Here is a 16,114-nt window from a genome sequence, read left to right as displayed (position 1 = left end):
GAAAGGACCAGTGCTCCACCCTTCAGACATTGTAGGCCATCGCTGAAGAACAGTCCTAAGAATAGGTAGCCCTTCTAATAGAAAAAGGTCTGTCACTAACACTTAGTACAAACCACTTCAGGGGCAGTGTAAAAAAGTTGTGCTATTCTGCAGCACGGCAGTTTGCTTCAGAATTTCCTACACTAATCTTAGAAACAGAGAAAAATTAAGGCAGTTCAAAACCATATAGCCTATTTAGTCCATTATTCCTGATGCAGTAAAGTTTTAAATGTAGAATAAACTGCACTAAACCCATTGCACTAAAGATGTGGGCCTTTTTATAAAAATGCAAAGAAGACTAAGGTTTGTTTTTTGTGTGTGTTTTTTGTACGGGTTGTTGTTTGGTTTTTTTTGCAGTACTTTGATGGTGTATTTAAACATGAAGTGCATTTTCTGTAAGAAATATATAGAAAAAAGGTTATCAAACTTGGCTTGGGGAACCATCAACTAGTTGTTGTTTTCAGAAAATCCTTAATGAATGCATGAGAGATTTACATGCTTATTACCTCCATTAAAGACAAATCTCTCATATGCATATTCATTATCCTAAAAACCTGACTTGGCTGGTGGTTCCCCAGGAAAGGTTTGAATCACTGATCCTAGAGTAAAAAGCCTTGATTTCAGGTTTTGGAAAATACTTCCAGCTCTCTTGTAAGTGAGTTCCTTTTTGCTGCACAAGGGCACTGTGGTGATGGACCTTAAAGAAGTCAGGATTGAAATGATCCATTTCTTGTTTGGCAGGTAAAAGTGCAACTCTGCTACAACTGCTGGACCATGCTTCCTTTCTGAATTTTAAGCTAAACTGACGGATGTGATAACTTTGGATAACCCCAAAAAGGACTTTAATAAACAGAAAGAAAATGAGAGCTTTGCTGTAGCTGTAAAATTATCTTCTTGTTTACCAGATTTTGGACCTGAGGCGACTTTATTCAAATGACATTCATGCAATGGCTCGGACTTATGGCATAGAGGCAGCCCTGAGAGTGATAGAAAAGGAAATCAAAGATGTGTTTGCTGTGTATGGTAAGATAAAGTTTTAGGTCTGGGGGTTCATTTACTTTACTAGATGATACATTTGGTTCCTGCAGTGCTGCTGTTCATATACATGGTCATGATATATGCATAAGCTGTCTCCTTTAATGGAGGTATATGATGATCTCTCTGGCCAGTAGACTTGCTTTTCATTTAAGCTGGCATCTTAGCTTCAAAGCAGAAACAACAGAGCGAATGTGACAGTAGTTACTTGCTTCCTTTACTCCCCACAAAAGGTGTCCTTCCCTTTTTTCCCCCCTCAAAAATAGTTTTAATTTCCGATTTCAACTTTCAGTGTGTGTGTATGTATGTATGTATGTATGTATATATATATATATAAATTGGGTTTATACAAAAAAAATGAAGGAAAATATACAAATCATATGCTTAAGTATCCTGTTGACTCCTCTTTTTCCCTGCTAAATGACTTTTCCCCAGTCCAAAGCTTTCATCCCAGACTTGAACATATAGTTCTTAGCCCTACCACAAACCCAGCATTTTCATCTCACCCTGCCAGCCTGACCCCCACCCCAAGCAAACCTCGCTGTGATAGGTGGCTCTAGAGAATGACACGATGGCGGTTTACTGCCGCCACCGCGTTTAGCCGCGGGTGACCTGCCGAAAAGGGGGAACGAAAACTAGCAGTCGCTGTGGCGACGGGGACAAGGCCATTCACCGCCCTGTGGAGCGGTGAATGGTCTTGTCCCCGCAGTGAGGCATGAAGGATCGCGCAGTCCCCGCAGCCCGCATCCGCCTGCCCAATCGATCCTAGTGATTAGCCAGCTCTCTCCCTTCTCCTCACCTTAGTTTGTAGGTTTTCTTTTTCGGCGACCCGCACACTATCAGAGAGCTGCACACCTGCTGCTGCTCAGTTTCGATCTTCTGCTCTGACACAACCGGAAACAGGAAGTTGCAGCAGAGCAGAAGATTGAACACTGAGTAGCCGCGCGTGCAGGTCGCCGAAAAAGAAAACCTACAAACTAAGGTGAGGAGAAGGGAGAGAGCTGGCTAAACACTAGGATCGATTGGGCAGGCGGGTGGTGGCTGCGGGGACCGTGTGATCGCTCGTGTTCCCGGCTCAAACTGGAAGGAGGGAGTGAAAGGGAAAAGGATTCTGGGCCAAGGGGATGAAGACGGAAAGAAAAACCCACAGCAGGAAAGAAAGGGAAGGACAGGCAGGTGAGCCAGATGCTAGAAGCAGGGGGGGGGAAGAAAGAGGGAAAAAAGCTAGATGGGGTTGAAAAGAAGAGACACACTGGTATGGAAGAGGAAAATAGGGGAAATCTGGACACAGGAAGGTAACAGAAAGAGGGGAAATTATGTGCATGGGGCATAGGGACAGAGACATAAAGGGGACATGCCATGGGGATGGTATATGGACACAGGGGGGGGGGCAATGGCAGATACATAGGGGAGATATTAGAAATGGGGAAAATAGGAGCACAGAAGCGAGATGGTTTGTGGGAATGGGACAGGGACCGAGCTCGCAGGCTCCAGTGGCTTGCACAAATTACATTGTAACGTGCCATGAAAATAAGAGGGAGGAAGGTAGATAGATAGGCCACGCGAGAGGAGCTGAAGGGTAGTAGAAAGGAACAGATGGTAAAGGAGGGAGGGAAGGGTGGTGGTGGAAAGGAATAGGACAGACATCGAAGGAGGGTGGAGAGGAACAGACCCCGAAGGGAAATGTGGAAGACAGAGTGGGAAGAAGACAGATGCCAGACTATGGGAGAGCGGAGGGAAGAAGATGGGTGCTAGACCAATTTGGGAGGGGGTGAAGGGAGAGGCACAGTAACAGCAAATGGAAGACGCAGAGAGAAGACAAACAGTGGATGGAAGGAATTGAATGAGAAGATGTGGAAAGCAGAAACCAGACAACAAAGGTAGAAAAAAAAATTATATTTATTTATTTATTTAATTTTTGCTTTAGGATAAAATAGTATATTAGTTGTGTTGATAAAAATTTATAAACAAAGCCCTGCCAGCTGAACATCTCTTTCTCTAGTTCAGCAGCAGGAACTTTGATTTATAAGAAAGGAATAAGCTAAATATTACAGTACTAAAGCTTATATGGATGCAGCGGGGACGGTGACGGGGCGGTGAATGGGATGGCAGTGGCGGTGACGGGGCGGTGAAAGGGATGGCGGTGACTGTGACGGGGACAGATTTTTTTCCCCGTGTCATTCTCTAGGTGGCTCTGTGGCACCTTCCTCTCCTGCAGCTGTTTTCTCTTGACTTTGTTTCTCTGCAGCACTGCACTCACTGGAGCCTTGCACTCAATTTGTTCCCAACAAACACATTGCTTTTATTTGGCACATTTTTAAATATATAAACATGCATATGCACACTAGCTTGCGCTTAGGGACATCCTTCTCTTGTCTCCCAGCCTGAGAAATCTCTTCCTTTTACTTCTGTTTCCTTTGCTCATTGTCTGGCTCCTGCATCTTTTGGGCCCTGCAGCCTCAGCAGTTATTTCCTTTTCTGCCTTCTACCTGACCCTGCCCTCTACCGAGGAATGTAGGGTTTTGAGAAAAAAAGGTGGCATAAAGGTCAAGAGGATATAGATAAATCTTAATGGAGGAAAAAAAGATTAATATTTGTAAGGCTTAATTAAAACAAGCTAATCAAAGATATTATTCTGAATAAATAGGAAAAGGGAAACCAGATTTTATAAAGTTATATCGGATAACTAATTTTTGGGCTGCACCGACTGATGCAACAGTAAATTTAGTGAATATTCCTAAGGCAGTAGATTTAGGGCTGCTTTTACGAAGCCGCGTCAGTGGCTTTATCGCATGCACCTTTTTAGCGCACTAACCCCCTCACTAGCCGAAAAACTACCGCCTGCTCAAGAAGAGGCGGTAGCAGCTAGCGCAGCTGGCAAATTAGCGTGCGCTATTACGCGCGTTAAACTGCTAACACGGCTTCGTAAAAGGAGCCCTTAGACTTTTCTTTCAGAAGAAAATAAAAAATATTTTAGGAAGTCATGTGATATGATGATATTGGAAATCAATCTTAAATAGTATATTCAGAAGATAGATATTGACAGTGTCTTCATCCTAATTCAAAATTAGAACTTAGGTTATTGCCCACGTTCTCTAGATCACAATGTTTATAAGATGTTTGTCCAGTAATTTTGTTTAAAAAAAATTGATTAGACAGTTACTATAAAGCTTTGTTGTTTTTGCTGAATGATTCTTTAGAAAAAAGGAATTTCCCTAATCAATTGGGGAGGATAATTCTAACACCTATCCCAAAAGATTAAAAAGTGATTTGAAGGATTTGAATTGAACTTCCTGACTTCACCACCCCTTTCCCCTTAGTATGGGCCATATTGCTGGTCAAAAACCAGCAGGAAAAGCTGAAAAATTTAAAAAGAAATGGATGTCTAGCACCTGAGGAGGTAAGCATCCAGCTAATCACATTGCCATCTTGACTCCGTTCTCCTTTACTATCAATTTTGAATGCTTTTGGGATTGGAAAGTGTACACCTGGTTGGAAGGGTTTCTTGTGATTAGAACATACGGTGTGAGAATGAAAGAGGAAATATCTGAAGAATGGACAGCAATGAGTGGAGTACCACAGGGTAGTGCTGCTCGATTCACGATTCAAATCGGTTCACCGATTCACTTCGGGTGAATTGATTCGAATTGATTTAAAACAACAACAACAAAAAAAACGGCTTCCCGATTCGGCTGACCCTCCCCCCTCGCCCCCTAAAGCAGAAGCGGCAGCGCTGCTCTTGCTGGCTGACCACTGCCACACCTGCTTTAGAGGGCGAGAGGGGAGAGTCAGTCAGGAAGTACTGGTGTCCAGTTTCCCCCCTGGCGTCCGGCTTCCCACCTGGCCTCCCCGCACCGTTTACCTTATAGGAGCAGCCTGCAGAGAAGATTGTGGTGCTAGCGATCTTTGCAAGCTGCTTCAGAGCTGTTTTCTCCGCCGCGATCCTGCCTCTGACATTAGAGGAGGGGTGGGACCAAGGCGGAGGAAACAGCTCCGAAGCAGTTTGCAAAGATCGCTAGCACCGCGATCTTCTCTGCAGGCTGCTCCTATAAGGTAAATGGTGCATGGAGGCCAGGGGGGAAACCGGACACCAGTGGGAGGCCAGGGGGAACACGCAGGCCTTCAGGGGGGACAGGCAGGCAGGCCTTCAGGGGGGGATGCAGGCCTTCAAGGGGAGACAGGCCTTCAGGGGGGACAGGCAGGCCTTCTGGGATGGGATGCAGTCCTTTAAGGGGGGGACAGACCTTCAAGGGGGAAACAGGCCTTCAGGGGGGGACAGACCCTCAGGGGAGGGGGGCCCTAGTGTAGAAGTACACGGAGGGAGGGAGGGAAGGGGGGGTTCAAAGAGACGTGCATATGCCGGACTTTGGGGGGGAAGAAATAATGGGTCTAAAATTAGAGGAGAGGGAGAGGGATGGTGGACAATGGGACTTAGGGAGGGAAGGAACAGAAAGGGATGAAGTTGGACACAAGGGATGGTGTGGAGGCTTGGATAGAGATACTGGATAGGAGGGTAGTTAGGAAAAAAAGGGAGAGATGGTGGACCCTGAGGTGGTGGGGAAGGAGGGAGAGATGCTGGATGATAGGGTAGTTAAGAAAAGGTAGATTTGTGGAGAGAGACGAAAAAAAGGAAAGATGCCAGACAGGGCAGGGAAGGGAAACGGAAGGGGAGGACAGAGGTAGCAGATGGATGGTTAGCACGAAGAAAGAAGGAGACCGTGGCAAGCAAGTTATCAGAAGACAACCAGAGCCTGGGACCAACAAGATTTGAATAATGAGCAGACAACAAAAGGTAGAAAAACTAATTGTATTTTCTGTTTTGTTTTTACAATATGTCAGATTTGAAACGTGTATCCTACCAGAGCTGGTGTTAGACCGCAAATGTGAGCTAGGATTTAACAGAGAGAGGAAAAGTCTTTTTTGTTTATTTTGTTTACACCACAGCGCCAGTGAGGTTAGGAGAAGGCAAAGGGGGTGAAGAGGTTATAAAATAAACCCACCAGGATGTTTGAAAAAAAAAAAAAAAAAAACCCAATTGGGCAGGAAAATCAAATCGAAAAACTAATTTAATAGGCTGAATTGAATCGAAATTTTTTTTTCCTGAATCGGGCAGCACTACCACAGGGTACTCCGCTCAATACTTTTTAATGTACTAATATCTATATTGGGCCTCTTCTTGGATGGTAAAGGGATATTTTTTTCTTATGCAGATGATATTACAATATGTTTTCTATTCATAAGATTAAGAATAATACAAGTGAGGTAGCCTGTGACATCATAAACCTGATAGAGAACTGGGTAAACAGTTTTAAATTGAAAAAGAATAAGGATAAAACTAAGCATTTGCTTGTGAATCGATCTAACATTGGGATTGAGGTTTCCAAGTCCTAGAGGAGTTAGATATAAAGCATTACTTTCTGTGACCTTTTCATTTTTGGCAGCAAGATGGTGGAATGTATTACCAGTGCAACTGAGAAGTCTTCCTTCTTATAGGGTATTTTGGAAAGCCCTTAAGACTTATCTGTTTCAAAGATATGTAATAGATGTTAACAGAAGTAAGGAGTTGATATATAGATTTTAATGTTCTTTGTCTTTATAATGCCTGGATGCTGTAAATTGCATTGAACTCCTATTTGGGGGTTTAACAGCGATTAATAAGAATTAATGAAATGTAACTGTCTCTAGTCTGTCAGCTACAAGTTTTAAAAAGGGCCACAAGGGTGATGTGGGAAACTATAGATCACTGTGCCTACTTCAGTTCTTGGTAAAATGGTAGAAGATATTAAAACAAAACAGCAACTAAAACTCCCCAGAGTTACTGATCATATAAATGGACACAGCTTAATGGGAATGAATCAATATGGGTTTGCTAAAAGCAAGTCTACACCTTCAAAATAATCTAATAAATTGGTAAGGCAAATCAAACAAGTGGCTAAATGTGAGTCAGTCGATATTGTGTGTTTGGGTTTTCAAAAGGCATTTGATAAAGTCACTCATGAGAAACTCCACAGGAAATTTAAAAAGCCATGCCATAGGAAACAGTGTCCTGTTGTAGATTAGAACTGGTCAAAAGACAGAAAACGGTTTAGGACTTAATGGCCAGCTTTACAGATGGAAAAGTTCATAATGGAGTGCTCCAAGGATATTTGTTGAACAATTTCATTAATTATCTGGGAAAAAGAAGTGAGAAGACACAAAATTATTTGAAGTTGTGAGGATTTGCAGAAGGATCTTGTGACACTAGGAAACTAGACATTTAAATATCAGATGCAATTTAATATGAACAAGAGCAAAGTGATATGCATAAGGAAAAATAATACTAACTATAGATTCAAAATGCTGGGTTCTATGTTAGAAGTCACTACTCAAGATCTTGGATTCATTGTGGATAATATTTTTAGATTTTTAGTCCTATGACTGTTGAACAATACTGAGAATATATTATGCCTCTATACTGTAGGTCCACAGTCCGACCATACCCTGAGTATTGTTTGCATTTCTGGTCATGCCATTTCAGAAAGCATGTAGAAATTACATTACATTACATTACATTAGGGATTTCTATTCCGCCTGTGCCTTGCGGTTCTAGGCGGATTACAATATAGAAAATATCTGGGACATTCCAGTAGAATTACATTTCAGGATAGGAGTAAGTTACAGGAACAGTGAAGAGTTATGATATTACAATTTCACAGAAGATATTACTTATTACAGAAGATAATACATATAGCCGAAGATAATGCATTTTACAGAGGTAATACATGTCAACTCGATCAGTTAAGTCGGGTGTAGTGTAGAAGAGTTACAGTATATTCTTGATCACAGACAAAGAGATAATATGGATGAGTGATTCCGAAGTCGTTGATTGGGAACTCATTGGGCGGTGGTTAGAGTGATGGGAGATATTTTTTGAACAGTAGTGTTTTTATTTCTTTGCGGAACTCTTTTATGTCTGTTGTTTTGGTCAGTAATTTAGAGATGTCAGAGTCTATTTTGGCTGCCTGTGTCCCCAGGAGGTTGTCGTAGAGTTTCTTACGACAAGTACCGTTGAGTGGTGGATAGGTGAAGAGGTTCTGTGTTCTCCTTTTTCTTGGTGGGTGGTAGTAGTGAAAACGGTTATTTAGGTAACTGGGTGCCGTGCCATGGGTTACTTTGAAGATGAGACAGTAGAGTTTGAATTGTGTTCTTGCTTTTATTGGTAGCCAGTGAGATTCTAGGTATGCATTGGTAATGTGGTCGTATTTGCTGAGTGAATATATGAGTCTGAGGGCTGTGTTCTGGATGGTCTGTAGTTTTTTTATTGTGTTGGTCGGGCAGGGTAAGTAGAGGCTGTTGCAATAGTCGACGATACTTAGTACCAGGGATTGGACAATGATCCTGAATTGGTCTTTTTTAAAGAATTTTCTGATTTTTCTTAAATTTCGCATTGTGAAGAATGCTTTTTGGGTGATTTTTTGGATTTGTGTTTGCATTGTACAGCATCTGTCTAAGTGTATTCCAAGGATTTTGAGGGAGTTCTGTATAGGGTACTTGATTGAGTTTACTTCCAGTTCTGTTAGGGATGGTTTTTTGTCTTTCTCTAGTAATAAGAATTTGGTTTTGTCAGAGTTCAGCTTCAACTTGTGATCTATCATCCATTTATCCACTGTTTCCAATGTAGTTTTCAGGCGTTCTGTGGAGATTGGGTTATGTATGTCGAATGGAAGGAGGATGGTAATGTCGTCCGCGTAGCTGAGAGAAGTAATATTTTGGGCGTCTAGGGTGGTGCCTAGGGAGGATATGAATAGGTTGAAAAGTGTGGGAGAGAGGGGAGAGCCTTGTGGTACTCCACATGGATTGGACCATGGTTCAGATAGAATGTCTTTAGATTTGACTCTGTATGTTCTATTTTTGAGGAAGCCTTTGAACCAGTTATGAACTTTACCTGAAATTCCTATTTCGTCTAGCATTTGGAGGAGTATGTAGTGGTCCACTAGATCGAATGCAGCTGATAAATCATCATAGCCTGCAGGTCCTGTGCTTCCAGACAGATTTGCTAGGACATCAGGCTGCCCATTGGTATAAATTAATATCTGAATTCTTGAATAAAAAGCCAAAAACTAGTTTTAGAGACATTTGGAGCATTGAGATAAAGCAGCATATTTCTGCATCTCAATGGCCATGAATTTGGACTTGGAGGATGGATGAGATGTACAACATCGGCATCTATGAAACAAATATGTGGGGTTTTTTTGTTACATAGAAGTTTCTGGACCCCTGTTCGTTTATAAAAATTAGATAGTTCTAAATCTAATAGATGCTGGCACTGCCATCTTGATATAGGGACACTAGATCATCTGCTGTTCTATTGTCCTTTGATACTCAACTTTGGAAGTCAATATGGGGACAGATTAATACCATACTGGAGTCATCAATTCCATTGACGTATGAGGTTGTTATATGTGGGATGATATTGCATATTGGATAGGTATAAATGTTGGCTTTTCCTTATTATGACGAGGATAGCCATGCAAATGATTACTCGCAATTGGAAGAATTGGGATCACCTTAGTTTTCCATTTTGGAGGGCGAGCTTATGCTTAACGAGTAAATGAATGCTGACATTCTGGGGCATAATATGATATTCAAATTAGTTTGAGGTCCATTCACGTCTTTTGTAGATTTGTTATAGTTGTCCTTTATCTTTATCTTTATTTTCCATTTTACACCCACACATCCAAGGAGGAGGGTGGTATATCTTTTGTTTTGATATTATTCCTGATGGTAATGTTAGATGGGGAAGGGAATTTTATTTTTGTATGGATACTGATTGATTATAAGTGCTTGTTTGATTATTATTATTTGTATATAAATTGTATTGCACTTTTTGTTGGCATTAAAAAACTAAATAAAGTTAAAAAAAGAAAAGAAAGCATGTAGTAGAATTAGAGTAGACTTAGAGAAGTGTGACAAAAATGATGAAGGGAATGTACCGTTTCTGCTTGAAAAGGCTAAAGAGATTAGGGCTCTTCAGCCTGCAAAAGATGACTAAGAAGAGAGAGAAATTTTTTAAAATTATATGAGAGAAAATTTTTTTTAATGGGGAGCAATTATTTAAACTTTCCAATATTAAAACAAGGGGATACTTCATGAATCTTACAAGAAGCAGCAGATTGAAAACAAATCAAAAGTATTTGTAAGGTCTCAGTTAGGCAGATCCTGCTTCCTGTCTGCAGGAGCCGCTATAGAACTAGCTGTTAGTCCTCCCAGCAGAACTTGGTCAATGCTTGTAGCCTAGAATATTGGAACCCAGTTTTTGCTGATTTCCTTTCAGATTGATTCCTGTCTCCTGCATGCATTCCACTGGAGAATCCTTCCCTAGCTTCCACGCCTGTCCAGCTTCAGCTTGAGAGGAAGGATGCCTGCAGAGGCAAAGACCAACTCTTTTCTTGCCTGGGCCACCCACAACATAGAGTCTGCATTTCCTTGGCTGAATTCTGTGACCGGTGTTTTTTGTCATGCAGCACACAATTAAGCTTTGGAGTCTGTTGCTGTAGGATATGATTAAGGCAACTTACATCACAGGGCTCAAAAGAGGTCTGAGGGATATAAGAGAGGCAGATGATCTGTGGTGATTCAGGTGCAGAATAAAGAGCAGACCAAACCAGTATGGAGCAAAAATAAATTTAATGTCATATGTGCCTGACTTGGCCACATTTCACCTGAAGGCTGCGGCGGAGGCAAAACTGTAGATAAAATAATAACTAAATCAAACCAACATTTAAAACAATAAAATCATATAAATCAAATATTTAAATAGTTAAAAACATTTGAATGTTTACGTAAAACAAAATGGCCAATATATAAAACCAATTAATGAATATGGAAATAATGTATATGTAGAACCATGCGTATAAAACAGGACCAGGAAAGGTAAGCCAAATAAGTCAATTGTAAGACATGTGGACGAAAGTGTTAAAGAGCACAAGATGGCCAGTGGACGAGCAAAAAGGTGATCAGGTGAAAATGCAAGCTAAATTATACAATGCAAAGGAGTGCTTCATTAAAAATTAACAAGTGCTAAAAATACAGAGCTTATACCTAGAGAGGAAAAACAGACAGCAAGCTTCTCTCTAGTAAAACAGCTTACCAAACAATCTAAAAATATACAGTGGTACCTTGGATTACGAGCATAATCTGTTCCAGGAGCATGCTCGTAATCCAAAATGCTCGTTTATCAAAGCGAGTTTCCCCATAGGAAATAATGGAAACTCGCTTTCATACGTTTCCCCCCCCCCCCCCGAGAACCGGCATTGCTCCCCCCGAAGGCCCCCCCTGAAATCCGGCACCCTCCTCAGCAGTATAAATTCAATATTGTCCATGTTGTCACGGGAGCGGACTGCTGGGCATGATGGACCTATGGTCTGACTCGGCAGAGACAATGCTTATGTGCTTATATATCTTTAATCTGTATTTATTTTATTAGGTCTTGTCATGTAATTTAGTGTATTACTATGTATGTTTATTTGTACCCTGCACAGAACTGGCAGATGTAGAGGGCTATTTAAAATGAATAAATATGTCCTATTACTGAGCAGGGATGTAGCCAGATACCCAATTTTGGATGGGCCTGGATCTCAGTTAGGTGGGCAGATGATCCCATCTCTCTCACACCAGGTGATCTGGACTCTCAGGTCCCCTAATACGGTACGTTTCAAAGAGCCTATCTTTGCCAACAGTGAGTAGCATGACTGATGAGCACTGCTCACGATGGTCCCACAAACTTCCTTCTGATGTACTCCACCTATGCAGAAACAGAAAGTTGTCTCAGAAGGAAGGCTTTGGGGCTGACATGAGCAGTGTGCATCAATGATGCTGCCAGTGAAGGTCAGTTCTTTAAAGGTATGTGGGAGGAAAGGTTTCAGGAGTTTTTTGCTGGTGGAGCTTGGGGATCCCAACTAGCCATATTATAGATGTTTTGCTACTGGGTGCGCCTGGGCCCACCTGTAGCTACAGTACTGGGGATAAATCCAGTTCTATTCAGTAGTGTTCACTGGATGACACAACAGGACTGAAAGGTCACAGCCTTTGTAACTCAATGTGTTTTTAGAGTGACTGATTAAGTTATTTTTTCTTCCATTTGCATCTTTGCTTTCCTGATTACATGGCCTGCCTCTCTTAACTTTTCCAGATATTTTTGTCTATCTTCCTCTTTCTGCGATCTTTTTTAGTTTATGAAAGCTAACCTCTTATTCCTTACCTTCTCAGCTACTACTTTTGAGAAGCAAAGCGGCCTTCTTTTCCTCTTACTTTTACTTACTTGCCTCACAAAAAGGTTTGTTGCCCTTACAATTGCTCCTTTCAGTTTTGCCCACCGCATTTCCACTCTTTCCAGACGTTCCCATCCAGACAATAATTCCTTGACGTAAACCCCCATCCAAACAGTTAGTTTTTTTAAAGTCTAGAATCTTTGCTTTTGAATGAGCCTTCTCTATGCCCATCTTAATATTAAACCGTACCATGCAGTGATCACTGGATGCCAGATGATCACCCACTGAAACATCAGAAACAGTAGTTGTTCATTTTTTCTAGAAAGGATGTCTGTCATTCAAGATTAGGACTCTGCTAATTTGATAACATTGATTGTTAGTAAGTTTGTGTGTTTTCATAAATATCTAAAGCTGTGACATTATTATAGATTTTCATGTGGGTTGAAGAGATCCTCAGGCTGATTTATTTCAGTTTCAAATGAATTAAGAGCCATAAAGCAACTGCATTTAGTTGCTATATTTTATAATGACTGTATGTAGTTAGATTTCTTTGACATTATCTACCACTATTACTAACTGGCAATGAATTGCTGCTGAGGTTTCTGCACTGCCTCCCTGGCAATTCAACAGTAGTAAATGATGGGAAGAAAACCAATGCCCAGCAGCTGAAGCAGCTGTTGTACTTATCAGATTACTTTGCTTTGGAGAAACTCCAAAAATATCAGGTTTGTGGGTTCGTGCAACGACACTAGAAGACTACAAAATCTAGCCCTTTCTACTGAGTTCTCTTATTTCGTTTGGAATCGCTGTGGGAGAGACAAAGCCATATCAATTTAGTGATTGTTCTATTACTCTCTGGGGGATGACACAGCATTATTTTGACAGCTGCTTAGTCTCTCTCCATGGGTAGAGGGGTGGAAGTGATATGGTGTGAGTCTGGCAGCAGTGTGGTACTTCAGATCACCACCTCCTCCTATGATTCTGGTCAAATTTTTACCTTTCTAACTAGATCGATTAAAGAATAACAGTCTAGTCTGGAAGTAGAGAGGGAAGATGTGCCCTGAGATGTCACTTCTAATGAACACTGCCTCCTGGGGCCAAGAAGAAAAATAAGGGGGGAAGGGATGAAAATGGGATAAGGGAGCTCTTGTCTAGGAATGAGGATCAGGGGAGTTTGAGTTAGTGGGCAGAGGAGAGAGAGGGTGGGGATTGAAGAGGGTATGGCATATGAGTAGATGTCTGTTCTTAGAAACATGATGGCAGATAAAAGCCAAATGGTCCATCTAATCTGCCCATCCGCAGTAACCATTATCTCTTTCTCTCTCTGAGAGATCCCACATGCCTATCCCAGGTCCTCTTGAATTCAGACACAGTCTCTGTCTCCACCACCTCTTCTGGGAGACTGTTCCATGCATCTACACCCTTTCTGTAAAAAAGTATTTCCTTAGATTACTTCATCCTATGCCCTCTCATTGCAGAGTTTCCTTTCAAATGAAAGAGACTCAACTCATGCGCATTTACATTACGTAGGTATTTAAACATCTCTCACAAGAAAAAAACCTGGCGAGTAATAAAAATTTCTGAATTTTTTGATTTAAACATCTCTATCATATCTCCCGCCTTTCCTCCAAAGTATACAGATTGAGATCTTTAAGTCTGTCCCCATACGCCTTATGATGAAGACCACACACCATTTTAATAGCCTTCCTCTGGATCGACTCCATCCTTTTTATATCTTTTGAAGGTGCAGACCAGCCTTATCTCTTCCCACCATAGATCCTCTTCCCCCATTCTCCATCTCTTTCCTCCATTCTCTATTCTCCCCTCCATCTACCACTTTTATTTTATTGTTCCTTCTCCATTTCTTTCTGTGGGATTGCCAGACACATTACAGATACTATTTACTACTACTATTTATCACTTCTATAACACTGAAAGGTGTATACATCGCTGTACATTTTGACATTTAATAGACGATCTCTGCTCAGAAGAGCTTACAATCTAATTTAGACAGACATGACATATAGGGTTGGGGATGCAGAACCCAAGGTGAGAGTTGTTGAGAGTTAAAAGCAGTCTTGAAGAGGTGGGCTTTTAACTTGGACTTGAACACTGCCAGAGACAGAGCCTGCCATAGGGATTCAGGCAGTTTGTTCCAGGTATATGACGCAGCAAGATAGAAGGGATGGAGTCTGGAATTGGCAGAGGAGGAAAAGGGCACAGATAGATGGGACTTAGCAGTTGAGCGGAGCTCGCGTGGGGGGGGGGGAACATAGAGGGAGATAAGTGAAGAGAAGGGCAGCCGAGTGAATGCATTTGTAGGTCAGTAAGAAGAGTTTGAATTATATTTGCAAATGGATATGAAGCCAATGACATGACTTTAGGAAAGGGGTAACATGAGTATAGCAGCTCTCATGAAATATGAGCCATGCATCTGAATTCTGGATGGATTGAAGGGGAGAAAGATAGCTGTGCAGAACACCTGAGAGTAGCGAGTTGCAGTAATATAAGTGCAAGTGATAAGGGTGTGGATAGGGGTTTTGGTATTGTGCTTGGAGAGGAAAGGTCAGATTTTGGTAATGTTATAGAGGAAGAAACGGCACGCGATATATTGTATCTGGGCAGAGAAGGAAAGAGAGAAGTCAAAGATGACTCCCAAGATTGCAAGCAGAGGTGGGTTTAGGCAGGAAGATGAGCAGTTCTATTTTAGTCTTATTCAGTTTTAGATGGAGGTGGGACATCCAGGCGGCAATGTCGGACATGCAGGCTGTGATCTGGGTCTAGGTTTCAGTAGAGAGATCTGGTGCAGAGAGATAGATCTGGGGGAGTCAGCATAGAGGTAATACTGGAAGCCATGGGAGGAGATCAGCGTTCCAATTGAACTGGTGTAGATTGAGAAAAGGAGTGGTCCCAGTATAGAACCTTAAGGTACACCAATTGGTAGTGGGATGGCTGTGGAAGAGGAACCACCGTTATATAAACCGAAGGTGCAATGGGAGAGATGGGAAGAAAACCAGGCAAGAGCAGGGTAGGCATTGATTAACAGTATCAAAGGCAGCAGATAGATCAAGAAGGATGAGGATACAGTAAAGGCCTTTGGATTTGGCCAGGAACAAGTCATTGGAAACTTTAGTAACTTTAGTTTCTTTGGAATGCAACTGGTGAAGACCTGACTGAAGCGGATCAAGAATAACTTGGGATGAGTGGAAGTCCAGGCAACGGCGGTTAACAGCACTTTCAAGTAACTCAGATAAGGGGAGGAGGGGAGATGGGGCAATAGTTGGAGGGGCATGTGTAGTCCAGTGAGGTTTTTTTGAGGAGGGGTGTGACAATGGTATGTTTGAAGGCATTAGTGACAGTTGCAGTGGAGAACAATAGGTTGAGGATGTGACATATAGGAGGGAAGATAGCAGGCGAGATGGCGCTTAATAGGTGAGTGGGAATTGGATCGGAGGAGCAGGTAGTGGGTTTGGAGGATGAGAGAAATGCTCTTCGGTGATTTCAGAGAAGGAGGAGAGAGTGGCAGGTGTTGAGGGGAGATTAGCAGAAAGACCAGATGAGGGAGGGAAGGGGTAAACAGCCTGATTAGGAGCTCAAGGTGAATCTTCTGGATCTTATTATAGAGGAATTGTGCCATAGTCTTGGGAGTAATTGAAGGGGGATAGGAGGTGAGGGTACCTTGAATAGGAAGTTTAGTGTGGTGAAGAGACGGCGAGGATTGGAGCTAAGAGAGATGATAAAGTGGGTATAATATTCTTGTTTGGCCAGTGAGAGGTCAGACTGGTATGATG

The 16,114-nt window shown here is 41.9% G+C and overlaps 1 protein-coding gene across 2 annotated transcripts in view; it reads left to right on the top strand.

Moving 5' to 3' along the window:
- POLR1A (RNA polymerase I subunit A) overlaps positions 1 to 16,114 on the top strand; it is a 232,973-nt gene that overhangs the window by 197,685 nt on the left and 19,174 nt on the right. For both annotated transcript variants that reach the window (XM_033951847.1, XM_033951837.1), the window contains exon 32: positions 945 to 1,062. In XM_033951847.1, the coding sequence (XP_033807738.1) occupies positions 945 to 1,062 (118 nt within the window). The remainder of the gene's footprint in view (positions 1 to 944; positions 1,063 to 16,114) is intronic.

This window comes from Geotrypetes seraphini, chromosome 1, assembly GCF_902459505.1.
Source record: "Geotrypetes seraphini chromosome 1, aGeoSer1.1, whole genome shotgun sequence".
Taxonomy (NCBI): domain Eukaryota; kingdom Metazoa; phylum Chordata; class Amphibia; order Gymnophiona; family Dermophiidae; genus Geotrypetes; species Geotrypetes seraphini.
Note: the sequence above shows the minus strand (reverse complement) of the source record. Positions and strands in the feature narration are given on the sequence as shown.